Source organism: Passer domesticus, chromosome 35, assembly GCF_036417665.1.
Source record: "Passer domesticus isolate bPasDom1 chromosome 35, bPasDom1.hap1, whole genome shotgun sequence".
Classification (NCBI taxonomy): domain Eukaryota; kingdom Metazoa; phylum Chordata; class Aves; order Passeriformes; family Passeridae; genus Passer; species Passer domesticus.
The window spans coordinates 466,741-493,029 of record NC_087508.1 but is presented as its reverse complement, the minus strand read 5'-3'; the positions used below and the strand labels follow the sequence as shown (position 1 = coordinate 493,029).

Below are 26,289 nucleotides of genomic sequence, written 5' to 3'. Positions count from 1 at the left end.
TCCCCCCAGTACCTGAGCTGCCTGACCACCTCGCGCTCGGGTCACCGACAAGCTGGCCTTCGACGTGGGGCTGCAGAAGGACGCGGCAGGTAAAGGGGGCACCCCGAGGGTTCCTGGGGTCCCCCCGGGTGTGGTTTTGGGTGGTTTTGGGGTGTTTTGGGGTCCCCCCCGCGGTTTTTGGGGCGCTGATGGGGGTGTGCCCCCAGGTGAGGCGTGCTGGTGGACGATGCACCCGGCGTCCAAGCAGCGCTCGGAGGGGGAGAAGGTTCGGGGTGGGAGACGACCTGATCCTGGTCAGCGTGTCCTCGGAGAGATACCTGGTGAGACTGGGGACACCGGGGGACACCTGGGACACCTGGGACACCTGGGGACACGAGGGGACAGCTGGGGACATGAGGGGATGGGGGGGAGACACGGGGACATGGGGACACGGGGATCCCCACACACCCTGAGCTGATCCTGGTCAGCGTGTCCTCAGAGAGATACCTGGTGAGACTGGGGACACCGGGGACACCTGGGGACACCTGGGGACATGAGGGGACAGCTGGGACATGTGGGGACAGCTGGGGACACGAGGGGACATGGGGGAGACACGGGGACACAAGGGGACATGGGGACATGGCGGACACGGGGATCCCCCCAGGCCCTGACCTGATCCTGGTCAGCGTGTCCTCAGAGAGATACCTGGTGAGACTGGGGACACCGGGGACACCTGGGGACACCTGGGACACCTGGGGACATGAGGGGACAGCTGGGGACACGAGGGGATGGGGGGAGACACGGGGACATGGGGACACGGGGATCCCCCCCAGGCCCTGACCTGATCCTGGTCAGCGTGTCCCTCGGAGAGATACCTGGTGAGACTGGGGACACCGGGGACACCTGGGACACCTGGGGACACCTGGGACACGAGGGGACAGCTGGGGACATGGGGGACATGGGGACAGCTGGGGACATGAGGGGATAGGGGGACATGGGGACACGGGGATCCCCCAGGCCCTGAGCTGATCCTGGTCAGCGTGTCCTCTGAGAGATACCTGGTGAGACTGGGGACACGAGGGGGACACCTGGGGACACCTGGGGACACATGTCCCACGCGTGTCCCTCCCGTGTCCCACGCGTGTCCCCCCCTGTCCCAGCACCTCTCCACGGCCTCCGGGGAGCTGCAGGTGGATGCGTCCTTCATGCAGACCCTGTGGAACATGAACCCCATCTGCTCGGGCTCCGAGGAAGGTGGGGCACCCCGAATTCGGGTGGGGGGGTTTTGGGGGGTTTGGAGAGCTCTGAGATGGGACTTTGGGGGGGTCTTTGGGGTATTTGGGGTATTTGGGGTGTGTTGGGGTCCCCAAAATGTGCTGGGGTGGCAGTGGAGGGGCTTTGGGGGGAGTTTCAGGGGGTTTTGAGAGCTCTAAGATGGGTCTTTGGGAGGTATTTGGGGGTCTTTGGGGTTTAGGAGGATCTATAGGGTCCCCAAAATCACTGGGGGGGGCTTTGGGGGGAGTTTCGGGGGGTTTTGGGGGGTTTAGAGAGCTCTGAGATGGGACTTTGGGGGGGTCTTTGGGGTGTCTTTGCGGGTCTTTGGGGTTTAGGAGGATCTTTGGGGTCTTTTGCGGTCCCCAAAATCACCGGGAGGGCTCTGAGGAGGCTCTGGAGGGAATTTTGGGGAGTTTTGGTGGGTTTTGAGAGCACTAAGATGGGTCTTCAGGGGTTCTTTGGGGTTTAGGAGGGTCTTTGGGGTCCCCAAAATCACTGGGGGGCCCTCTGAGGAGGCTTTGGGGCGAATTTTGGGGAGTTTCGGGGGGTTTTGAGAGCTCTGAGATGGGACTTTGGGGAATCTTTGGGGTCTTTTGGGGTCCCCAAAATCACTGGGGGGGCCTCTGAGGAGACTTTGGGGGTAATTTTGGGGAGTTTCGGGGGGTTTTGAGAACTCTGAGCTGGGTCTCTGGGGTGACTTTGGGGGGTTTTTGGGGGTCCTTTGGGGGGTCTTTGGGGGTCCTTGGGGTGTCCCCAGCGCCCCTGACCCCCTGCCCCAAATGTCCCCCAGGATTTGTCACCGGCGGCCACGTGCTGCGCCTGTTCCACGGGCACATGGACGAGTGCCTGACGCCCACGGCCCCCGAGCAGGGCGAGGAGCGCAGGTGGGGCTGTCCCCAACCTGTCCCCCCGAATTGGGGCTGGGGAGGGGTCCCCGGCTGGCTGTGACCCCCCCCTTGTCCCCTGCCAGCAGCGTTGTCAACTACGAGGGGGGTGCCGTGTGCGGCCACGCGCGGGTCCCTGTGGCGCCTGGAGCCCCTGCGCATCAGGTACGGGGACACGGGGACATCTGGGGACACTGGGGACACCTGGGGGCAGCTGGGGACACTGGGGACAGCTGGGGACAGCTGGGGATACTGGGGACAGCTGGGGACACCTGGGGACACCGGGGACAGCTGGGGACAGCTGGGGACACCTGGGGACACCTGGGGACACCTGGGGACAGCTGGGGACACTGGGGATACTGGGGATACTGGGGACATGGGGACAGCTGGGGACACTGGGGATACTGGGGACATGGGGGCCACACGGGGGACACAGGGGACACATGGGAACAGCTGGGGGGAGATGGGGTCACCTGGGGGGACATGGGGACACGTGGGGGGACATGGGGACAGCTGGGGACACCTGGGGATACTGGGGACAGCTGTGACACCTGGGGACATGGGGACATGGGGACAGCTGGGACACGGGGGGGGACATGGGGACATGGGGACACTGGGGACATGAGGGACATGAGGACACCTGTGACACCTGGGGACAGCTGGGGACACAGGGGGACACCTGGGGACACTGGGGACAGCTGGGGGGACATAGGGGGACACAGGGGACAGCTGGGGGACACTGGGGGGACATGGGGGGACACCTGGGGGCAGCTGGGGATACTGGGGACACCTGGGGACACATGGACACATGGGGACACAGGTGACACATGGGGACACAGGGGGACACGGGGATGGTGTCACCACCCTGGGGACACTCTGTGGGGTCCCCCCGTGGGGCCCCCAGTGGGGGTTTGGGGTCCTGGATGTCCCCAAGATGTGTTGCTGTGTCATTGTGTCCTGTTCTGGTGTCACCTGTCAGCATCTCCTGGTGTCCCCATGTCCCCTGTGACACATCTGCATGTCCTCAGCCTGTGTCCCCTGTGTCACCTCATGTCCCCATGACCCATCCCTGTGTCCCCTGTGTCACCCCATGCCCTCATGTCTCCATCCCCTGTGTCCCCATAACCCATCCCTGTGTCCCCTGTGTCCCCTGTGACCCAGCCTGTGCCACCCCCACGTCCTTGTGTCCTCATCCCCTGTGTCCCCTGTGTCCCCCCATGTCCCCATGACCCATCCCTGTGTCCTCTGTGTCACCCCATGTCCCTGTGACCCATCCCCGTGTCCCCATGGCCCATCCCTGTGTCTCCCTGTGTCCCCCATCACCCATCCTTGTGTCCCTATGGCCCATCCCTGTGTCCCCTGTGTCACCTCATGTCCCCATGACCCATCCCCGTGTCCCCGTGACTCATCCCGTGTCCCCATGGCCCATCCCCATGTCCCCATGGCCCATCCCTGTGTCCCCTGTGTCCCCCTTGTCCCCCGTGACCCATCCTCGTGTCCCAGCCCCCCCGGTGACAGCAGTGTCCCCCGTGTCCCCTGTGTCCCCCCATGTCCCCATGACCCATCCCTGTGTCCACTGTGACCCATCCCCTGTCCCAGCCCCCCCGGTGACAGCAGTGTCCCCCGTGTCCCCTGTGTCCCCCATGTCCCCATGACCCATCCCTGTGTCCCCGTGACCCATCCCCATGTCCCAGCCCCCCCCGGTGACAGTGATGTCCCCCGTGTCCCCCGTGTCCCCCTGTGTCCCCATGACCCATCCCTGTGTCCCCGTGACCCATCCCCGTGTCCCAGCCCCCCCGGTGACAGCGGTGTCCCCCGTGTCCCTCAGCTGGAGCGGGAGCCACCTGCGTTGGGGACAGCCCTTCCGCCTGCGCCACGTCACCACGGGCCGCTACCTGGCGCTGACCGAGGCCAGCGGGCTGGCCATGGTGGAGGCCAGCGCGGCCAACACGCGCGTGGCCACCTTCTGCTTCCGGGCCTCCAAGGTGGGACTGCCACCTCATGTCACCTGCTGTCCCCAGCCCTGTCCCCAGCCTGTCTCCATCCCTGTCCCCACCCCTGTCCCCAACCTGCTCCTGGTCCCTGTCCCCATCCCTGTCCCCACCCAGCCCTGTCCCCACCCTGCTCCTGGTCCCTGTCCCCATCCCTGTCCCCATCCCTGTCCCCAGCCTGCTCCTGGTCCTGTCCCCATCCCTGTCCACATCCCTGTCCCCATAGCTGTTCTGGTCCCTGTCCCCATCCCTGTCCCCATCATGAATGTGGTCACCTTCTGCTCCCATATTTCCAACATCTCTGGGATGTCACCCTGGGAATGTCCCCAGATGTCCCCAACCCTCTCCTGCTCCCCTGCTGACCCTGTCCTGCTCCCTGTCCCTGGGAATGTCCCCCGGATGTCCCCAACCCTCTCCTGACCCTGTTCTGCTCCCTGTCCCTGGGAATGTCACCCGGATGTCCCCAACCCTTTCCTGGTCCCTGTCCTGACCCCGCTGTGCCCCCGGCCCCCGCAGGAGAAGCTGGAGACCCCCCCCAAAAGGGACATCGAGGGCATGGGGCCCCCCCGAGATCAAGTACGGCGAGTCGCTGTGCTTCCTGCAGCACGGCGCCAGCGGCCTCTGGGTCACCTACGCCGCGCCCGACCCCAAGGCCCTGCGCCTGGGGCTGCTCAAGAGGAAGGTGGGACCCCAAAACCCCCGGGGGGCCCCAAAAGCGCCTCGAGGGGGCTTTGGGGGGAGTTTTTGGGGGTTTTGGGGGGTTTTGGGGAGTTTCGGGGGGTTTTGAGAGCACTATGATGGGTCTTTGGGGGTCTTTGGGGTGTCTTTGGGGGGTGTTTGGGGGGGTCTTTGGGGTTTAGGAGGATCTTTGGGGTCCCCAAAATGTGCTGGGGTGGCAGTGGGGGGGCTTTGGGGGGAGTTTCGGGGGGTTTTGGGGGGTTTTGGGGGGTTCTGAGAGCACTAAGATGGGTCTTTGGAGGGTCTTTGGGGGATGTTTGGGGTCTTTTGGGGTCCCCAAAATCACCAGGGGGGGCTCTGAGGAGGCTTTGGGGGGAGTTTTGGGGAGTTTTGGGGGGTTTTGAGAGCACTAAGATGGGTCTTTGGGAGGTCTTTGGGAGGTCTTTGGGGTGTCTTTGGGGGATGTTTGGGGTCTTTGGGTTTAGGAGGATCTTTGGGGTCCCCAAAATCACTGGGGGGGCTCTGAGGAGGCTGCGCCTGGGGCTGCTCAAGAGGAAGGTGGGACCCCAAAACCCCCGGGGGACCCCAAAAGCGCCTCGGAGGGGGCTTTGGGGGGAGTTTTTGGGGGGGGTTGGGGGGTTTCGAGAGCTCTAAGATGGGTGTTTGGGGTGTCTTTGGGGGTATTTGGGGTTTAGGAGGATCTTTGGGGTCCCCAAAATCACTGGGGGGGCTCTGAGGAGGCTGCGCCTGGGGCTGCTCAAGAGGAAGGTGGGACCCCAAAACCCCCGGGGGGGCCCAAAAGCGCCTCGGAGGGGGCTTTGGGGGGAGTTTGGGAGGTTTGGGGGGAGTTTGGGGGGGGTTTGGGGAGTTTCGGGGGGTTTTGGGGGTTTTGAGAGCTCTAAGATGGGTCTTTGGGGATGTTTGGGGTCTTTGAGGGTTTGGGAGGATCTTTGGGGTCCCCAAAATGTGCTGGGGTGGCAGTGGGGGGGCTTTGGGGGGAGTTTCGGGGGTTTTGGGGGGTTTTGGGGGTTTTGAGAGGTCTGAGATGGGTCTTTGGGGGGTCTTTGGGGGATGTTTGGGGTCTTTGGGGTTTAGGAGGGTCTTTGGGGTCTTTTGTGGTCCCCAAAATTGCCGGGGGGGCTCTGAGGAGGCTTTGGGGGGAATTTTGGGGAGTTTCAGGGGGTTTTGAGAGCTCTAAGATGGGTCTTCGGGGAGTCTTTGGGGGATGTTTGGGGGGTGTTTGGGGTTTAGGAGGATCCTTGAGTCTTTTGGGGTCCTCAAAACCTGCTGGGGGGTCTTTGGGGGAGTTTTGGGGGGTTTTGAGGCGTTTCTGGGACTCTCAGCAGCACTGGGATTCCTCTGGAGAGTCTCTACAACATTTTTTGCGGTGTCTGAGAGTTTTTGGAGTCCCTGTGGGTTCGGGGGGTTTATGTGGGTTCGGGGGGGGTCTCTGTGGGTTATGGGGGGGTCCCTCTGGGTTCAGGGGGTCTCTGTGGTTCAGGAGGGTCTCTGTGGCTTGGTGGGGGTCTCTGTGGTTCAAAGGGGGTCTCTGTGGGTTTAGGGGGCTCCCTGTGGTTGAGGGGGGTCCCTCTGTGTTCAGGAGGGGTCTTTGTGGTTCAGGGGGGGTCTCTGGGGTTTAGGGGTTTGCTGTGGGTTCAGGGGAGTCCCTGTGGGTTTTGGGGGGGTCTCTGGGGTGTCTCTAGGGTTCAGGGAAGGTCTCTGTGGTTAAGGGGAGTCTCTGGGGTTTCGGGGGGGGGGTCTCTGTGGTTCAGAGATGTCCCTGTGGGTTTGGGGGGGTCTCTGTGGGTTTAGGGGGCTCCCCGTGGTTCGGGGGGGGGGTCCCTCTGTGGTTCAGGGAGGTTCTCTGTGTTTCAGGGGGATCCCTGTGGGTTTGGGGGGGTCCCTGTGGTTCAGGGGTGTCCCTGTGGGTTTAAGGGGGGGGTCTCTGTGGGTTTAGGGGGCTCCCTGTGGTTCAGGGGGGTCCCTCTGGGTTCAGGAGGGGGTCTCTGTGTTTTGGGGGTGTCCCTGCGGGTTCAGGAGGGTCTCTGTGGTTTGGGGGAGTCTGTAGGGTTCAGGGGGGGTCCCTCTGTGGGTTATGGGGGGTCTCTGTGTCTCGGGGGTCCCCCGTGACCCCCGCTGTGCCCCCCAGGCCATCCTGCACCAGGAGGGGCACATGGACGACGCGCTGACCCTGAGCCGCTCGCAGCGCCAGGAGTCGCAGGCGGCTCGCATGGTCTTCAGCACCACGGGGCTCTACGGGGCCTTCATCAGGTCTGGGGGGCTTGAGGGGGTCCCTGGGGGTCTCTGGGGGGGTCCTGGGGGGGGTCAGAGCCTCCTGAGGGTGTCAGAAACACCCGGGGGGTCCTGGGGATGTCAGAATCTCCTGGGGGTCCTGGGGTCCTGGGGATGGTCTTCAGCACCACGGGGCTCTTCAGGGCCTTCATCAGGTCTGGGGGTCCTGGGAGGGTCCCTGGGGGTCTCTGGGGGGGTCTGGGGGGGTCCTGGAGGTATCAGAACCTCCTGGGGGTGTCAGAACCTCCCGGGGGTGTGAAAAAGACCTGGGGGTGTCAGAACCTCCTGGGGTCCTGGGGATGGTCTTCAGCACCACGGAGCTCTACGGGGCCTTCATCAGGTCTGGGGGGGTCCCTGGGGGTCCTGGGGGGGTCCCTGGGGGTCCCAGAGGTGGGTCAGAACCTCCTGAGGGGGTCACAACCTCCTGGGGGTGTCAGAAACACCTGGGGGTCCTGGGGAACTGGGGTCCTGGGGAACTGGGGATGGTCTTCAGCAACACGGGGCTCTACGGGCCTTCATCAGGTCTGGGGGGGTCCTGGGGGGGGGTCCTGAGGGTCTCTGGGGGGCGTCAGAACCTCCTGGGGGGTTCTGGAGATGTCAGAACCTCCAGGGGGTCCCGGGGTCCTGGGGATGGTCTTCAGCACCACGGGGCTCTACGGGGCCTTCATCAGGTCTGGGGGTCCTGGGGGGGTCCTGGGGGGGTCCCTGGGGGTCCCAGAGGGGGGTCAGAACCTCCTGAGGGGGTCAGAACCTCCTGGGGGTGTCAGAAACACCTGGGGGTCCTGGGGGTCCTGGGGTCCTGGGGATGGTCTTCAGCACCACGGGGCTCTTCAGGGCCTTCATCAGGTCTGGGGGGGTCCCTGGGGGGTCCCTGGGGGGGGTCAGAGCCTCCTGGGGGTCCTGGGGGTGTCCTGGGGTGTCAGAACTTTCTGGAGGGTCCGGGGGGGGGTCAGAACCTCCTGGGGGTGTCAGAAACACCTGGGGGGTCCTGGGAGGGTCCTGGGGTTTGTCCTGGGGGGGTTGGGGGCATCCCTGGGGGGGGTCAGAACCTCCTGGGTGGTTGTCAGAAGCCCCTGGGGGTGCTGGGGGGGGGTCCTGGGGGGCGTCAGAACCTTTTGGGGGTGTCAGAAACCCCTGGGGGTCCTGGGGGGGTCCTGAGGGGTCCTAGAGAGGTCCTGAGGGGTCTGGGGGTGTCAGAACCTCCTGGGGGTTCTGGGGGGTGCCATGGGGATATCCCAGTGGGTCTGGGGGTGTCATTAGGGTGGTCCTGGTGGTCTGACCCCCCCCCAGGAGCCTGGACAGCCTCCAGGGCCGGCCCCGGGGGTCGCCGCCGCCCCCGCTGCCCATCGCGGGGGTCATCCTGAGCCTGCAGGACCTGATCGGGTACCTGGAGCCGCCGCCCCCCGAGCTGCGGCACGAGCAGCGCCAGGGCCGCCTGCGGGCGCTGCGGGCCCGCCAGAGCCTCTTCCAGCAGGAGGTGCGACCCCCCGCGACCCCTCCCCAAAATGCCAGGGGCGAAACTCGGGGCTTAAAGGGTTAAAATCGGGGTTAAGGTGTTAAACTCGGGGTTTAAAGGGTTAAAATCGGGGATTAAAGGGTTAAAACTGTTCCCCAAGGGGAGTTTGGAGCCGTTTTGGGGTGATCTGGGGCTGCCAGAGCCTCTTCCAGCAGGAGGTGCGACCCCCGCGACCCCTCCCCAAAATGGCGACCCCTCCCCAAAATGGCAGGGGCGAAACTCGGGGGTTAAAGGGTTAAAATCGGGTGTTACAGGGTTAAAATCGGGGGTTACGGGGTTTAAACTCGGCAGTTAAAGGGTTAAAACTGTTCCCCAAGGGGAGTTTGGGGTGATCTGGGGCTGCCAGAGCCTCTTCCAGCAGGAGGTGCGACCCCCGCGACCCCTCCCCTAAATGCCAGGGGCGAAACTCGGGGCTTAAAGGGTTAAACTCGGGGTTACAGGGTTAAAATCGGAGTTAAAGGGTTAAAATCGGAGGTTAAAGGGTTAAAATCGGGGATTAAAGGGTTAAAACTGTTCCCCAAGGGGAGTTTGGAGCCGTTTTGGGGTGATCTGGGGCTGCCAGAGCCTCTTCCAGCAGGAGGTGCGACCCCCGCGACCCCTCCCCTAAATGGCAGGGGCGAAACTCGGGGGTTAAAGGGTTAAAATCGGGTGTTACAGGGTTAAAATCGGGGGTTACGGGGTTAAACTCGGCAGTTAAAGGGTTAAAACTGTTCCCCCAAGGGGAGTTTGGGGTGATCTGGGGCTGCCAGAGCCTCTTCCAGCAGGAGGTGCGACCCCCGCGACCCCCTCCCCTAAATGCCAGGGGCGAAACTCGGGGCTTAAAGGGTTAAACTCGGGGTTACAGGGTTAAAATCGGAGTTAAAGGGTTAAAATCGGAGTTAAAGGGTTAAAATCGGGGATTAAAGGGTTAAAACTGTTCCCCAAGGGGAGTTTGGAGCCGTTTTGGGGTGATCTGGGGCTGCCAGAGCCTCTTCCAGCAGGAGGTGCGACCCCCGCGACCCCTCCCCTAAATGGCAGGGGCGAAACTCGGGGGTTTAAAGGGTTAAAATCGGGGTTAAAGGGTTAAAATCGGGGTTTAAAGGGTTAAACCTGTGCCTCAGGGTGCCAGGTCCGGGTGATCTGGGGTCTCTTCCAGCAGGAGGTGCGACCCCCGCGACCCCTCCCCAAATTGTGTGACGTCACAGTGGGGTCATGGAGGTCCTGGGAGGTGTCGCAGAGTCGGGGTGGGGGTCGCAGTTTGGGGGTCCCAGGGGGCTCCCAGGGTGTCTGTCCCAGTTTGGGGGGCTCTGGGGAGGGTCTCAGGGTGGGTGTCCCGGTTTGGGGGTCCCGGGGGGGTTCCTGGGGAGGGGTCTGACAGCCCCCCGGCTGCAGGGCATGCTGACCCTGGTGCCGGTCTGGGGGTCCCAGGGTGGGTGCCCAGTTTGGGGGGCTCTGGGGAGGGTCTCAGGGTGGGTGTCCCGGTTGGGGGGGCTCTGGGGAGGGTCCCAGGGTGGGTGTCCCGGTTGGGGGGGCTCTGGGGAGGGGTCTCACAGCCCCCCGGCCACAGGGCATGCTGACCCTGGTGCCAGTTTGGGGGTCCCAGGATGCTGGGGGTGCCTCGGGGTGTTTAGGGGGGGTCTCAGGGTGGGTGTCCCGGTTTGGGGGGCTCTGGGGGGGTCCCAGCGTGGGTGTCCCAGTTTGGGGGTCCCAGGGGGTTCCCAGGGTGGGTGTCCCTGTTGGGGGGGCTCTGGGGAGGGTCTCAGGGTGGGTGTCCCGGTTTGGGGGTCCCTGGGGAGGGGTCTCACAGCCCCCCCCGGCCGCAGGGCATGCTGACCCTGGTGCCAGTCTGGGGGTCCCAGTTTGGGGGGGCTCTGGAGGGTCCCAGGATGGGTGTCCCGGTTTGGGGGTCCCTGGGGGGGGGTGCCCAGTTTGGGGGTCCCATGGCGGGGGTCTCACAGCCCCCCGGCCGCAGGGCATGCTGACGCTGGTGCTGAGCTGCATCGACCGCCTGAGCGCCTACAGCACCGCGGCGCAGTTCGGGGAGGCCGCGGGCGAGGAGGCGGCGGCCGCCTGGAAGGAGATCGTCAACCTGCTCTACGAGCTGCTGGGTGCGGCCCGGGGGCGGATCCGGGGGCAGATCCGGGGGGTTATGGGGCAGATATGGGGGGTTATGGGGCAGATATGGGGGTTATGGGGCAGATACAGGGGGTTATGGGGCAGATATGGGGGGTTATGGGGCAGATATGGGGGTTATGGGGCAGATATGGGGGGGTTATGGGGAGTTATGGGGCAGATATGGGGTGCTATGGGGCACATGTGTGTGCTGTGGGGCAGGTGTGTGTGCTATGGGGTGGATATGAGTGCTATGGGGCAGATATGGGGTTCTATACGTCAGCTATGAGGTGCTGTGGGGCAGATGTCAGTGCTCTGGGGCAGATATGGGATGCTATGGGTCGGATATGGGTGCTATGGGCACACGTGGCTGCTGTGGGGCAGGTGTGTGTGCTGTGGGGGGGATATGAATGCTCTGGGGCAGATATGGGGTGGCTGTGGGGCAGTTATGGGTGCTATGGGGCAGATATGGGGTGCTATGGGGCAGATATGAGTGCTATGGGGCAGTTATGGGGTGCTATGGGTCGGATATGGGGTGCTATGGGCACACGTGGGCGCTGTGGGGCAGGTGTGTGTGCTATGGGGTGGATATGAATGCTCTGGGGCAGATATGGGGTGGCTATGGGGCAGTTATGGGGTGCTATGGGGCAGTTATGGGTGCTATGGGGCAGTTATGGGGTGCTATGGGGCAGATATGGGGTGGCTGTGGGGCAGATATGGGGTGGCTGTGGGGCAGTTATGGGGTGCTATGGGGCAGATATGGGGTGGCTGTGGGGCAGTTATGGGGTGGCTATGGGGCAGTTATGGGTGCTATGGGGCAGATATGGGGTGGCTGTGGGCAGTTATGGGTGCTATGGGGCAGATATGGGGTGGCTGTGGGGCAGTTATGGGGTGCTATGGGGCAGATATGGGGTGGCTGTGGGGCAGATATGGGGTGGCTGTGGGGCAGTTATGGGTGCTATGGGGCAGTTATGGGTGCTATGGGGCAGATATGGGGTGGCTATGGGGCAGTTATGGGTGCTATGGGGCAGTTATGGGTGCTATGGGGCACATATGGGGTGCTATGGGGCAGTTATGGGTGCTATGGGGCAGATATGGGGTGGCTATGGGGCAGATATGGGGTGGCTGTGGGGCAGTTATGGGTGCTATGGGGCAGTTATGGGTGCTATGGGGCAGTTATGGGGTGGCTATGGGGCAGATATGGGGTGCTATGGGGCAGATATGGGGTGGCTGTGGGGCAGTTATGGGTGGCTATGGGGCAGTTATGGGTGCTATGGGGCAGATATGGGGTGCTGTGGGGCAGTTATGGGTGCTATGGGGCAGATATGGGGTGGCTGTGGGGCAGTTATGGGTGCTATGGGGCAGACATGGGGTGGCTGTGGGGCAGTTATGGGTGCTATGGGGCAGATATGGGTGGCTGTAGGGCAGTTATGGGGTGCTATGGGGCAGTTATGGGTGCTATGGGGCAGATATGGGGTGCTCTGGGGCAGTTATGGGTGCTATGGGGCACACGCGTGCGCCGTGGGGGCAGCGCTGACCCCCCGCGCCCCCCCCAGCCCTCGCTGATCCGGGGGAACCGAGCCAACTGCGCGCTCTTCTCCACCAACCTGGACTGGCTGGTCAGCAAACTGGACAGGCTGGAGGCCTCCTCGGGTCAGTGGGGCGGCCTGGGGGGCACTGGGGGGCTCCTGGGGGGCTGGGAACCCCCCAGGGGGGCTCCTGGGGGGCTGGGAACCCTCCAGGGGGGGATTCTGGGGGGCTGGGGGGGGCTCCTGGGGGGCTTCTGGGGGGGCTGGGAACCCTCCTGGGGGGCTTCTGGGGGGCTGGGAACCTTCCTGTGGGGCTGGGGGGGATTCTGTGGGGCTGGGGCTGGGGGTCCCTCCAGTGGGTCTGGGGTCCCCCCGTGGCTGTGACCCCCAGTGGGTCTGGGGTCCCTGTGCTGGGTCTGGGGTCCCCCATGGGGTGGGTCTGGGGTCTCTGTGCTGGATCTGGGGTCTCTGAGGTGGTCTGGGGTCCCGCAGGCATCCTGGAGGTGCTGTACTGCGTGCTGCCCTGTCTGTGACCCGCTGTGGGTCTGGGGTCCATCCCATGGGTCTGGGGTCTCTGTGCTGGGTCTGGGGTCCCTGTGCTGGGTCTGGGGTCTCTGAGGTGGGTCTGGGGTCTCTGAGGTGGGTCTGGGGTCCCGCAGGCATCCTGGAGGTGCTGTACTGCGTGCTGCCATGTCTGTGACCCGCTGTGGGTCTGGGGTCCATCCCATGGGTCTGGGGTCCATCCCATGGGTCTGGGGTCTCTGTGCTGGGTCTGGGGTCCCTGTGCTGGGTCTGGGGTCTCTAAAGGTGGGTCTGGGGTCCCTGAGTGGGTCTGGGGTCCCCGCAGGCATCCTGGAGGTGCTGTACTGTGTGCTGATCGAGAGCCCCGAGGTGCTGAACATCATCCAGGAGAATCACATCAAGTCCATCATCTCCCTGCTCGACAAGCACGGCCGCAACCACAAGGTGTGTGCTGGGACGGGGGGGGGACAGGTGTGCCCCCAGGTGGGACAGGTGTGCCCCCAGGTGTGCCCAGGTGTGCCCTCAGGTGTGCCCTCAGGTGTGCCCCCAGGTGTGCCCAGGTGGGCTCAGGTGTGCCCAGGTGGGACCAGGTGGGACCAGGTGTGCCCTCAGGTATCCCCAGGTGGGCTCAGGTGGGGCCAGGTGTGCCCTCAGGTATCCCTAGCTGTGCCCAGGTGAGGCCAGGTGGGCTCAGGTGAGGTCAGGTGGGGCCAGGCGTCCCCAGGTGTGTCCCCAGTTGTCCCCAGGTGTGTCCCCAGCTGTCCCCAGGTGCCCCCAGGTGTCCCCAGGTGTGTCCCCAGCTGTCCCCAGGTGTGTGCCCGGCTCACTCGGGGTGTCCCCAGCTGTCCCCAGCTGTCCCCAGTGTCCCCATGTGTGCCCAGCTGTCCCCAGGTGTGCCCAGGTGTGTGCCCAGGTTGTCCCCCAGGTGTGTGCCCAGGTGTCCCCCAGGTGTGTCCCCCGGCTCACTCGGGGTGTCCCCAGTGTCCCCAGCTGTCCCCAGCTGTCCCCAGGTGTGTGCCCAGGTGTCCCCAGGTGTGTCCCCCGGCTCACTCGGGGTGTCCCCAGGCGTGTCCCCAGGTATCCCCAGCTGTCCCCAGGTATCCCCAGCTGTCCCAGGTGTCCCCAGGTGTGTGCCCGGCTCACTCGGGGTGTCCCCAGGGGTGTCCCCAGGTGTCCCCAGGTGTCCCCAGGTGTCCCCAGGTGTGTGCCCGGCTCACTCGGGGTGTCCCCAGCTGTCCCCAGGTGTCCCCAGGTGTGTCCCCGCTCACTTCGGGGTGTCCCCAGGTGCTGGACGTGCTGTGCTCGCTGTGCGTCTGCAACGCGGTGGCCGTGCGCTCCAACCAGAACCTGATCACCGAGAACCTGCTGCCGCGCCGCGACCTGCTGCTGCAGACCGGCCTGGTCAACTACGTCACCAGGTGGGACGGGGGGCCCGGGGGGGTCCCGGGGAGAGGAGTTATGGGGGGTTTTGGGGGCTTTTGAGCCTTTTCAGGTGGTTTGGAGGTGGTCGAGGTGCACCTGGAAGCTCTTGAGATGTTTCTAGAAGAACTTGAGGTGTTTCTAGAAGAACTTGGGGACATCTGAGGGGGTTTTGGGGGGTCCTGGGAAGTCCTGGGGGTCCTGGGCCAGGGAGTTATGGGGAGCTTGGGGGATTTTGAGCCGTTTTCAGGTGGTTTGGAGGTTGTTGAGGCACTTCTGGAAGTTCTTGAGGTGTTTCTTAGAAGAACCTGGAGACATCTGAAGGGGTTTTGGGGGGTCCTGGGGAAGAGAGTTCTGGGGTTTTGGGGGCTTTTGAGCCGTTTTCAGGTGATCTGGAGGGGATTTGGGGTCTGGGGTTTGGGATTTGGGGTTTCCAAGGTGCAATTTGGGGTTCTGGGGTTTGGGATTTGGGGTTCTCATGGTGGGATTTGTGGATTCGGGGTTCCAAACGGGGTGTCCCCCTCTCCCGGCAGCGTGCGCCCAACCTGTTTGTGGGCATGGCGCCGGGCTCGACGCAGCTCCTCACAGTGGGATTTGGGGCTCTCCTGTGGGATTTGGGGCTCTCATGGTGGGATTTGGAGTTCTGGGGTTTGGGATTTGGGGTTCTCATGGTGGGATTTGGAGTTCTGGAGTTTGAGATTTGGGGTTCTCATGGTGGGATTTGGAGTTCTGGGGTTTGAGATTTGGGGTTCTCATGGTGGATTTGGGGCCTCTCAGTGTGGGATTCGGGGTTCTGGGGTGGGATTTGGGTTCTGGGTTTTGGTATTTGAGGCTCTCGTGGTGGGATTTGGGGTTTCTGGGTGGGATTTGGGGTTCTGGGGTTTGGAATTTGAGGCTCTCGGTGGTGGGATTTGGGGTTTCTGGGGTTTAGGATTCGGGGTTCCCAATGGGTGTCCCCCTCTCCCGGCAGCGTGCGCCCCAACCTGTTTGTGGGCACGGCACCGGGCTCCACGCAGCTCCTCATGGTGGGATTTGGGGCTCTCAGTGTGGGATTTGGGTCTCTCATGGTGGGATTTGTGTTCTTGGGGTGCAATTCGGGGTTCCCAATGGGGTGTCCCCTCTCCGGCAGCGTGCGCCCCAACCTGTTTGTGGGCACGGCGCCGGGCTCCACGCAGTTCCGCTGCTGGTACTTCGAGGTGGCCGTGGAGCGCGCCCAGCCCTTCGTCACGGCCGTGCCCACCCACCTGCGCGTGGGCTGGGGGGCTGCGGGGGGCTTCCGGCCCGCCCCCGGGCGGCGGCGCGGGCTGGGGGGGCAACGGCGCCGGCGACGACCTCAACTCCTTCGCCTTCGACGGCCCTCCACCTGTGGACAGGTGAGCAGGGGGCACCTGGCACCACCCCGGGACCCACCCCAGGACCACCCTGGGATCCCCATGGGACCATCCTGGGGACAGCTGCACCCCTAATGCACCCCTACACCTGGGACCACCCCAGTTTTCTCTGGGACCACCCCGGGACCACCCTGGGATCCCCATGGGACCATCCTGGAACCGCCCTGGGACCACCCCAGTTTTCTCTGGGACCACCCCGGGACCACCTGGGACCACCCCAGAACTATCTGGGGACCCTTCATGGAACCATCCTGGGGCCACCCTGGGACCACCCTGGGACCACTCTGGGACCCCCCATGGGACCACCCTGGGACTACCACGGGACCACCCCAGAACTATCTGGGGACCCTCCATGGGACCACCCCAGGACCACCCCGGGACCACCCTGTGACCCCCCATGGGACAATCCTGGGACCCCTGGGACCACCCAGGAACCCCTTGGGACCATCTTGGGACCCCCTGGGACTACCACGGGACCACCCCAGAACTATCTGGGGACCCTCCATGGGACCACCCCAGGAACCCCCTGAGACTCACCTGTGACCCACCTGGGACCCCCTGGGACCACCGTGGGACTACCCCAGGACCACCCTGGGACCACCCTGTGACCCCTGACCCCTGTGTCCCCCCAGGAGGGGTCCCCAAGGCCGTGGGGTCACCCCAGCGCCGCGCTCTGGCCGAGGGGGACGTGGTCAGCTGCTGACCCCCTGTGACCCCTGTGACCCCTGTGTCCCCCCAGGAGGGGTCCCCAAGGCCGTGGGGTCACCCCGGCGCCGGGCTCTGGCCGAGGGGGACGTGGTCAGCTGCTGTCCCCCTGTGACCCCTGTGTCCCCCCCAGGGGGGGTCCCCAAGGCCATGGGGTCACCCCAGCGCCGGGCTCTGGCCCGAGGGGGACGTGGTCAGCTGCTGACCCCCTGTCCCCTGTGACCCCCCTGACCCCTGTGTCCCCCCAGGGGGGGTCCCCAAGGCCGTGGGGTCACCCCAGCGCCGCGCTCTGGCCGAGGGGGACGTGGTCAGCTGCTGACCCCTGTCCCCTGTGACCCCTGTGACCCCTCTGTCCCCCCCAGGGGGGGGTCCCCAAGGCCGTGGGGTCACCCCAGTGCCGCGCTCTGGCCGAGGGGGACGTGGTCAGCTGCTGACCCCCTGTCCCCTGTGACCCCTGTGACCCCTGACCCCTGTGTCCCCCCCAGGAGGGGTCCCCAAGGCCGTGGGGTCACCCCAGCGCCGCGCTCTGGCCGAGGGGGACGTGGTCAGCTGCTGCCTGGACCTGGGGGTCCCCAGCGCCTCCTTCCGCCTCAACGGGGCCCCGGTCCAGGGGGTCCTCGAGGGCTTCAACCTCGACACCCTCTTCAGCCCCGTGGCCAGCTTCTCGGCGGGGGGTCCGGTGAGGGGGGGACCCCCCAAACTGGGGGGGTGGGAGCCCTGAAAGGGGGCTGGGAGGGGGCTGGGACCCCTAAAGTGGGGGGTGAGATCCCTAAAGTGGGGCTGGGACCCCTAAAGTGGGGGGTGAAACCCCTAAGGTGGGGCTGGGACCCCTAAAGTGGGGGGTGAGATCCCTAAAGTGGGGCTGGGACCCCTAAAGTGGGGGGTGAAACCCCTAAGGTGGGGCTGGGACCCCTAAAGTGGGGGGTGAGATCCCTAAAGTGTGGCTGGGACCCCTAAAGTGGGGCTGAGAGGGGGCTGGGACCCCTAAAGTCGGGGGTGGGAGGAGGCTGGGACCCCTGAAGTGGGGCAGGGACCCCTAAAGTGGGGCTGGGAGGGGCTGGGACCCCTAAAGTGGGGCTGGGACCTCTAAAGTGGGGCTGGGACCTCTAAAGTGGGGGGTGGGATCCTTAAAGAAGGGGGCTGAGTGGGTCTGGGGGAGGTTGGGATGTGGGGTCCCTGTGGGGGTCTGTGGGGTTTCTATGGGTTCTCTATGGGTCCGGATCTCACTCTGGGTGTCCCCTCTTTCCCCCAGGCTGCGGTTCCTGCTGGGGGTTCTGTGGGTTCAATGGGGTTTCTATGTGGTTTCTGTGGGTTCTGTGGGGTTTCTATGGGGTCTGTGGGGTCTATGGGGTTTCTATAGGGTCTATGGGGTCTCTGTGGGTCCGGATCTCACTCTGGCCCCTCTCTCCCCAGGCTGCGGTTCCTGCTGGGGGCGTTCTGTGGTTTCTGTGGGTTCTATGGGGTTTTCTATGGGGTTCTGTGGGGTCTCTGTGGGTCCGGATCTCACCCGGTCCCCCCTCTCTCCCCAGGCTGTGGTTCCTGCTGGGGGCGTTCTGTGGGGTCTATGGGGCCTGTGGGGTTTCTATAGGGTTTCTATGGGGTCTGTGGGGTCTCTGTGGGTCCAGATCTCACTCTGGCCCCCCTCTCTCCCCAGGCTGCGGTTCCTGCTGGGGGTTCAGTAGGGATTCTATGTGGTTTCAGTGGGGATTCTGTGGAGTTTCTGTGGGGTTTCTATGGGGTCTATAGGGTCTCTATGGGTCTGGATCTCACTCTGGCCCCTCTCTCCCCAGGCTGCGGTTCCTGCTGGGGGTTCAATAGGGATTCTGTGTGGTTTCTGTGGGTTCTGTGGGGTTTCTCTGGGGTCTGTGGGGTTTCTATGGGGTCTGTGGGGTCTATGGGGTTTCTATAGGGTCTATGGGGTCTCTGTGGGTCCGGATCTCACTCTGACCCCCTCTCTCCCCAGGCTGCGGTTCCTGCTGGGGGTTCTGTGGGTTCAATGGGGTTTCCATGTGGTTTCTGTGGGTTCAGTGGGGTTTCTATGGGGTCTGTGGGGTCTATGGGGTTTCTATGGGGTCTGTGGGGTCTATGGGGTTTCTGTAGGGTCTATGGGGTCTCTATGGGTCCGGATCTCACTCTGACCCCCTCTCCCCCCAGGCTGCGGTTCCTGCTGGGGGCGTTCTGTGGGTTCTATGTTTTTCTGTGGGGTCTATAGGGTTTCTATGGAGTCTGTGGGGTTTCTGTGGGGTCTGTGGGGTCTCTATGGGTCCGGATCTCACTCTGGCCCCTCTCCCCAGGCTGCGGTTCCTGCTGGGGGCGTTCTGTGGGTTCAGTGGGGTTTCTATAGAGTCTCTATGGGGTCTGTGGGGTTTCTGTGTGTTCTCTGGGGTCTGTGGGGTCTCTATGGGTCCGGATCTCACCCGGTCCCCCCTCTCTCCCCCAGGCTGCGGTTCCTGCTGGGGGCGTTCTGTGGGGTTTCTATGGGGTTTCTATGGGTCCCTCCAGGCTGTAGTTTCTCCTGTGGGGTCTATGGGGTCTCTGTGGGTCCGGATCTCACTCTGGCCCCCCTCTCTCCCCAGGCTGTGGTTCCTGCTGGGGGCGTTCTGTGGGGTCTATGGGGCCTGTGGGGTTTCTATAGGGTTTCTATGGGGTCTGTGGGGTTTCTATGGGTCCGGATCTCACTCTGGCCCCTCTCTCCCCCAGGCTGCGGTTCCTGCTGGGGGTTCAATAGGGATTCTATGTGGTTTCTGTGGGTTCTGTGGGGTTTCTATGGGGTCTGTGGGGTTTCTATGGGTTCTGTGGGGTCTATGGGGTTTCTATGGGGTCTGTGGGGTCTCTGTGGGTCCGGATCTCACTCTGGCCCCCCTGTCCCCCCAGGCTGCGGTTCCTGCTGGGGGTTCAATAGGGATTCTATGGAGTTTCTGTGGGTTCTGTGGGGTTTCTGTGTGTTCTATAGGGTCTGTGGGGTCTCTGTGGGTCCGGGTCTCACTCTGGGGTCTCTATGGGTCCGGATCTCACTCTGACCCCCTGTCTCCCCAGGCTGCGGTTCCTGCTGGGCGGCCGGCACGGCGAGTTCCGTTTCGTGCCTCCCCCCGGGTACGCGCCGTGCGCCGAGGCGCTGCTGCCCCGCGAGCGGCTGCGGCTGGAGCCGCTCACCGCGTACCGGGGCTCGGCCCCGCCCGGCGCCCGCAGCCTGCTGGGGCCCAGCCGGGCCCTGCCCCACACCGCCTTCACCCCCTGCCCCGTGGACACCTGCCAGGTGCGAGCTGGGGGCACTGGGGGGGGTGGAGGGGTATTGGGACAGGATTTGGGGGGGTGGAGGGGGGATTTGGGGGGGTGGAGGTGGGATTTGGGGGGATTTGAGGGGATGGAGGGGGAATTTGGGGGGATTTGGGGGGATGGAGGGGGCATTTGGGGGGATGGAGGTGGGTTTTTTCGGGGTGGAGGTGGGACTTGGGGGGATTTGGGGGGATGGAGGGGGGATTTGGGGGGATTTGGGGGGATGGAGGTGGGTTTTTTTGGGGTGGAGGTGGGACTTGGGGGGATTTGGGGGGATGGAGGGGGGATTTGGGGGGTGGAGGGCCGATTGGGACAGGGTTTAGCAGGGATGGAGGGGGGATTTGGGGGGGTGGAGATGGGATTTGGTGGGATTGGGGGGGATTGGAGGGGTGGGGGCAGGATTGGGACAGGGTTTTGGGGGGATGGAGGGGGGATTTGGGCGAATTTGGGAGGTGGAGGTGGGATTTGGGGGGATTGGGGGGGATGGAGGTGGGATTTGGGGGGATTGGGGGGGTTGAGGGGGGATTGGGACAGGGTTTTGGGGGGATGGAGGTGGGATTTGGGCGAATTGGGGAGGTGGGATTTGCGAGTGTTGAGGGGATTTGGTGGGGTGGAGGGGGGATTGGGAGGATTTGGAGGGGTGGAGGCAGGATTGGGACAGAGTTTTGGGGGGACGGAGGTGGGATTTGGGGGATTTGGGGCGATGGAGGTGGGATTTGGGGGGATTGGGACAGGGTTTAGGGGGGCTTGGGGGTTTTGGGGAGAATAGGAAGATTGGGAGAGGATTTGGGCGTGATGGAGGGCGTTTGGAGAGGAACCTTGGGGGGCTTCAAGGGGAATTTGGAGGTGCTTGAAGAGATTGGGGAAGGATTTGGGGGCAGTTTTGGGGGTCCAACACCCCTTTCTCCCCCTCAGATCGTGCTGCCCCCACACCTGGAGCGCATCCGGGAGAAGCTGGCGGAGAACATCCACGAGCTCTGGGCCCTGACCCGCATCGAGCAGGGCTGGACCTACGGGCCTGTGAGTGGGGCACCCCAAAATCCCCCCTGGGCACCCCCAAATCCCCCAGGAACCCCACAAAAACCCCATAAAAACCCCAAACCCACCCTGAGCTCTGGGCCCTGACCCGCATCGAGCAGGGCTGGACCTACGGGCCTGTGAGTGGGGCACCCCAAAATCCCCCCCCAGGAGCCCCAAAATCCCCCAGGAAAACCCAAACCCCATAAAAACCCCATAAAACCCCATAAAACCCCATAAAAACCCCATAAAAACCCCAAACCCACCCTGAGCTCTGGGCTCTGACCCACATCAAGCAGGGCTGGACCTACGGGCCTGTGAGTGGGGCACCCCAAAATCCCCCCTGGGCACCCCAAAATCCCCCCCAGGAACCCCAAAAATGCCACCAGGACACCCCAAAATCCTCCCTGTGAACCCCAAAAATTCCACCGGGAAACCCGAAAATCCCTTGGGGAACCCCAAAATCCTCCCAGGAAACCCTAAAATCCCCCAGACACCCCAAAATCTCCTGGGGACCCCCCAAATCCCCTATCTGAGGTCCTTTGGAGGGGTCCCCACATTGAGCTCCCTTTTTGGGGCTCCCTAAATCGGCGTTGCCCCTTTTTGGGGCTCCCTCTTTTTGGGGTTCCCCAAGGTTCGGGTCCTTTCGAGGTGATCCCGTGGGGTGATTTTGGTGGGTCCTTTGGGGCTCTCCCTTTGGGGTCCGTGTTTGGGGGTGCCGGTGGCCAGGAGGTGTTTTTGGGGTGCCCCAGGTCCGCGATGACGTGCAGCGCCTGCACCCCTGTTTGCTGAGCTTCCACAGCCTGCCCGAGCCCGAGCGCGGCTACAACCTCCAGATGTCGGGGGAGACCCTCAAGTAAGGGCAGTTTTGGGGTCTCCCCCTCTTTGGGGGACCCCCCGGGAAAGGGGAAAGTGGGTTTGGGGACGAATCACCCCAAAACGGAGTGGGGTTTGGGGTTCCCGCTGAGCCTGGGGGTGGTTTTGGGGTCACCCCTCACCTCAGACTGGGGGGGCATTTGGGGGGATTTTGGGGTCACCCCTCACCTCAGACTGGGGGGGGTTTGGGGTTCAGATGGTTTTGGGGTCACTCCTCACCTCAGATTGGGGGGGCTTGGGGGGATTTTGGGGTCACCCCTCACCTCAGACTGGGGGGAATTTGGGGGGATTTTGGGGTCACCCCTCACCTCAGACTGGGGGGACTTGGGGGGTTTGGGGGTTCAGATGGTTTTGGGGTCACCCCCTCACCTCAGATTGAGGGGGCTTTGGGGTGTTTTGGGGTCACTCCTCACCTCAGACTGGGGGGGAATTTGGGGGGATTTTGGGGTCACCCCTCACCTCAGACTGGGGGGATTTAGGGGGTTTTGGGGTTTAGATCAGTTTGGGGTCACCCCTCACTTCAGACTGGGGGGACTTGGGGGGTTTTGGGGTTCAGGTGGTTTCGGGGTCACCCCCTCACCTCAGATCGGGGGGACTTTGGGGTGGTTTTGGGGTTCAGATGGTTTTGGGGTCCCCCTTCATCCTGAGCCCCCTGGAGTTGGGGATGCTGGGTTTGGGGCAGGGGGCTTTGAGGAGGGGTCAGAGATTTGGGGATGCTGGATTTGGGGTAGGGGGGCTTTGAGGAGGGGTCAGAGATTTGGGGGTGCTGGGTTTGGGATAGGGGGCTTTGAGGAGGGGTCAGAGATTTGGGGGTGCTGGTTTTTGGGGGTGCTGGATTTGGGGTAGGGGGCTTTGAGGAGGGGTCAGAGATTTGGGGGTGCTGATTTTGTGGGTAGGGGGCTTTGAGGAGGGGTCAGAGATTTGGGGTGCTGTTTTTTGGGGGTGCTGGGTTTGGGGTAGGGGGCTTTGAGGAGGGCTCAGAGATTTGGGGTGCTGATTTTTGGGGTGTCCCCAGGACGCTGCTGGCCCTGGGCTGCCACGTGGGGATGGCGGACGAGAAGGCTGAGGAGAACCTGAAGAAGATCAAACTGCCCAAAACGTGCGTTTGGGGGGGCTGGGGGGTCCCCGTTTTGGGGGCGTCTCTGTGGGGGATCCCAGTTTGAGGTCCCGGTTTGGGGTCCTTCAAAGGAAGCCCCAGTTTGGCTGTCCCAGTTTGGGGTCATCCCAGTTTGGGGGCATCCCAGTCTGGGAAGTCGCAGTTTGGGGGTCCTGGAGGAGCTTCTGGGGGGCTCCCCATGGGTTGGGGGTGTCCCTCAGGTGTGTCCCCCCCCATTCCCACCATGTCCAAGAGGTCACGGTTGGGTTGGGACATCCCAGTTGAGTTGGGATGTCCCAGTTTGGAGATCATTGAGGAGGTTTGAGCTCCTCATGTTTTGGGGGCAGTTCTGGGGGTCCCGGGGTGCCCCCTGAGGGTCCCACAGGTATGTCCCCTCCCCAGGTACACCATGTCCAACAGGTCAAGGTTGGGATGTCCCCGTTGAGTTGGGATGTCCCAGTTGGGTTGGGATGTCCCAGTTGGGTTGGGATGTCCCAGTTTGAAGACCTTTGGGGTCCCCATGGGTGGGGTCGTTCTGGATGCCCCATGGGGGTCCCGGGGTGCCCCGTGGGGGTCCCACAGGTGTGTCCCCTCCCCATTTCCACCATGTCCAACAGATCAAGGTTGGGTTGGGATGTCCCAGTTGAGTTGGGATGTCCCCGTTGGGTTGGGATGTCCCAGTTGGGTTGGGATGTCCCAGTTTGAAGACCTTTGGGGTCCCCATGTTTGGGGGTGGTTCTGGGTGCCTCATGGGGGTCCCAGGGTGGTCCCACAGGTGTGTCCCCCCCTCCCCAGGTACACCATGTCCAACAGGTCAAGGTTGGGATCTCCCCATTAGGTTGGGATGTTTTTGTTGAGTTGGGATGTCCCAGTTTGGAGACCATTGAAGATGTTTGAGCTCCCCATGTTTGGGGGTCAATCTGGGTGCCCCATGGGGGTCCCAGGGTGGTCCCACAGCTGTGTCCCCCCTCCCCAGGTACACCATGTCCAACGGGTACAAGCCGGCGCCGCTGGACCTGTCGCACGTGCGGCTGACGCCGGCGCAGCTGACGCTGGTCGATCGCCTGGCCGAGAACGGCCACAACGTCTGGGCCCGGGACAGGGTCCAGCAGGGCTGGACCTACAGCACCACCCAGGTGGGGACCCGGGCACCCTCTGGGGACCCTCTGGGGACCCTCTGGGGGCCTCACCGAGGGACCCCCACCCACCCCTGACCTTCCCGAAACCCCCTCTGTGTCCCTGTGGTGTCACCGCCCTGAGTGCCCATGGCCGTGTCCTCGTGTCCCCACACCTCTGGGGATGTCCCCATCCCCTGACCCAGGTGTCCCCATGGCCGTGTCCTCATGTCCCCACACCTCTGGGGGTGTCCCCATCCTCTGAGCCAGGTGTCCCCGTGGCTGTGTCCTCATGTCCCCACACCTCTGGGGGTGTCTCCATCCTCTGAGCCAGGTGTCCCTGTGTCCCCATGGCCGTGTCCTCATGTCCCCCCACCTCTGGGGGTGTCCCCACACCTCAAGCCCTCTGTCCCCGTGTCCCCACACCCCGAGCCTGCTGTCCCCGTGTCCCCACACCTCTGGGGGTGTCCCCACACCCCGAGCCCACTGTCCCCGTGTCCCCATGGCTGTGTCCCCGTGTCCCCACACCCCGAGCCCGCTGTCCCCGTGTCCCCAGGACATCAAGAACAAGCGGAACCCGCGGCTGGTCCCCTACAACCTGCTGGACGAGGGGACAAAGGCCACCAACCGCGAGAGCCTGTGCCAGGCCGTGCGGACCCTGCTGGGCTACGGCTACAACATCGAGCCCCCCGACCAGGAGACGCGTGAGTGGGGGGCTCGGGGGACACCCGGGGACATTTGGGAGGCTTTGGGGGGACTTTGGGGACATTTGGGAGGCTTTGAAAGGAATTTCGGGACAACCCAAACCCGTCCCCAAGCAGGACACGTGAGTGGGGGGCTAAGGCAGGGGGTCCAGGGACACTTTGGGGACACTTTAGGGACATTTGGGACCTGGTGGTACCTTTTGGGTGCTGTTTTTGGGTCTCTGTGTCCCATTTTGGGGTCTTGACCCCTCTGTCTCCCCCAGCCTCACACAGGGTGTCGCCTTGAGGGGTCCCCGGCTGTGGCTGTTGGTGCTGCTTGGGCATCGTTTTTGGGGTTCCATGTCCCATTTTTGGGCTCTCTGGGTGCCGGTTTTGGGGTTTCATGTCCCGTTTTTGGGGTTCCATGTCCCATTTTTGGGGTTCTGTGTCCCATTTTTTGGGGTCTGTGGGTGCCATTTTTGGGGTTCCGTGTCCCATTTTTGGGATCTGTGGGTGCCATTTTTGGGGTTCCATGTCCCATTTTTGGGGTTCCATGTCCCGTTTTTGGGGTCCCATGTCCCGTTTTCGGGGTGCTGACCCCCCTGTCCCCCCAGCCTCGCAGGGCGTGCCCTCGGGGGACCCCCGCGCCCCCCGGCCGCGTTTGTTCCGGGAGGAGCGGGGCTCTCCGGGTGCCGTTTTTGGGCTCTCTGGGCGCTGTTTCGGTGCCGTTTTTGGGATGTCAGGGTGCAGTTTTTGGGGTTCCGTGTCCCATTTTCTGGGTGCTGACCCTCCATTTCCCCCCAGCCTCGCAGGGTGTCCCCTCGGGGGGTCCCCGCGCCCCCCGGCCGCGGCTGTTCCGGGCGGAGCGGGGCTCTCCGGGTGCCGTTTTTGGGCTCTCTGGGTGCCGTTTTTGGGGTGCTGACCCCTCTATCCCCCCAGCCTCGCAGGGTGTCCCCTCGGGGGGCCCCCGCGCCCCCCGGCCGCGGCTGTTCCGGGCGGAGCGCGGCTCGGCCGTGCGCAGCGGCCGCTGGTATTTCGAGTTCCAGGCGGTGACGGCCGGCGAGATGCGCGTGGGCTGGGCCCGGCCCGGGCTGCGCCCCGACACCGAGCTGGGCGCCGACGACATGGCCTTCGTCTTCAACGGGCACCGGGTGAGCCCGGCGGCAGCCTGGGGGACACGGGGACAGCCGGGGACAGACGGGGACATGGGGGACACGGGGACAGACAGGGACAGACAGGGACACGGGGACAGCCGGGGACAGACGGGGACACGTGTGGACATACAGAACCTACTTGGGACACGGGGACACAGGGGGACAGCCGGGGACATGCAGGGATGCTCAGGGATACGTGGGGACAGGTGGGGACACAGAGGGACACCCGGGGACATGGGGGACACAGGGAGACAGCTGGGGACAGCCGGGGATGTGGGGGACACAGGGGACACACAGAACCTACTTGGGACACAGGGGGACAGCCGGGGACATGGGGGACACGGGGGACACAGGGGGACATGCAGGGATGCTCAGGGATACGTGGGGACACACAGAACCTACTTGGGACATGAGGGGCACACAGGGACATGTGGGAACATGTGGGGACAGGTGGGGACATGGGGGACACAGGGGGACATGCAGGGATGCTCAGGGATCTGTGGGGACAGGTGGGGACACGTGGGGACACACAGAACCTACTTGGGACATGCAGGGACATGTGGGCACACGCAGGGACACTCAGGGACACACCTGGGTCACCTTCTGTGACCTCCCCGGTGTCCCCAGGGCCAGCGGTGGCACGTGGGGGGCGAGTCCTTCGGGGGCCCTGGCAGGCTGGGGACGTCGTGGGTCCCTGTGACCCCTGGTGTCCCCTGTGACCCCTGTGACCCCCCGGTGTCCCCGGTGTCCCCAGGGCCAGCGGTGGCACGTGGGGGGCGAGTCTTTGGCCACTCATGGCA

General features: G+C 63.9%; 1 protein-coding gene across 1 annotated transcript in view; it reads left to right on the top strand.

Moving 5' to 3' along the window:
* RYR1 (ryanodine receptor 1) overlaps positions 1-26,289 on the top strand; it is an 82,158-nt gene that overhangs the window by 7,505 nt on the left and 48,364 nt on the right. Inside the window, 32 exon segments of the mRNA XM_064402145.1 lie at positions 10-39; positions 41-89; positions 207-271; positions 273-320; positions 1,140-1,233; positions 2,045-2,138; positions 2,228-2,270; positions 2,272-2,303; positions 3,967-4,123; positions 4,646-4,687; positions 4,689-4,811; positions 6,957-7,078; positions 8,390-8,576; positions 10,567-10,702; positions 12,264-12,359; positions 13,083-13,201; positions 14,042-14,175; positions 15,306-15,453; positions 15,455-15,532; positions 15,534-15,549; positions 16,758-16,951; positions 17,802-17,827; positions 17,927-17,950; positions 18,236-18,259; positions 18,427-18,471; positions 19,309-19,528; positions 20,464-20,568; positions 21,318-21,421; positions 22,457-22,540; positions 23,514-23,673; positions 24,209-24,356; positions 25,275-25,486. Of these exon segments, the coding sequence (XP_064258215.1) occupies positions 10-39; positions 41-89; positions 207-271; positions 273-320; positions 1,140-1,233; positions 2,045-2,138; positions 2,228-2,270; positions 2,272-2,303; positions 3,967-4,123; positions 4,646-4,687; positions 4,689-4,811; positions 6,957-7,078; positions 8,390-8,576; positions 10,567-10,702; positions 12,264-12,359; positions 13,083-13,201; positions 14,042-14,175; positions 15,306-15,453; positions 15,455-15,532; positions 15,534-15,549; positions 16,758-16,951; positions 17,802-17,827; positions 17,927-17,950; positions 18,236-18,259; positions 18,427-18,471; positions 19,309-19,528; positions 20,464-20,568; positions 21,318-21,421; positions 22,457-22,540; positions 23,514-23,673; positions 24,209-24,356; positions 25,275-25,486 (3,159 nt within the window).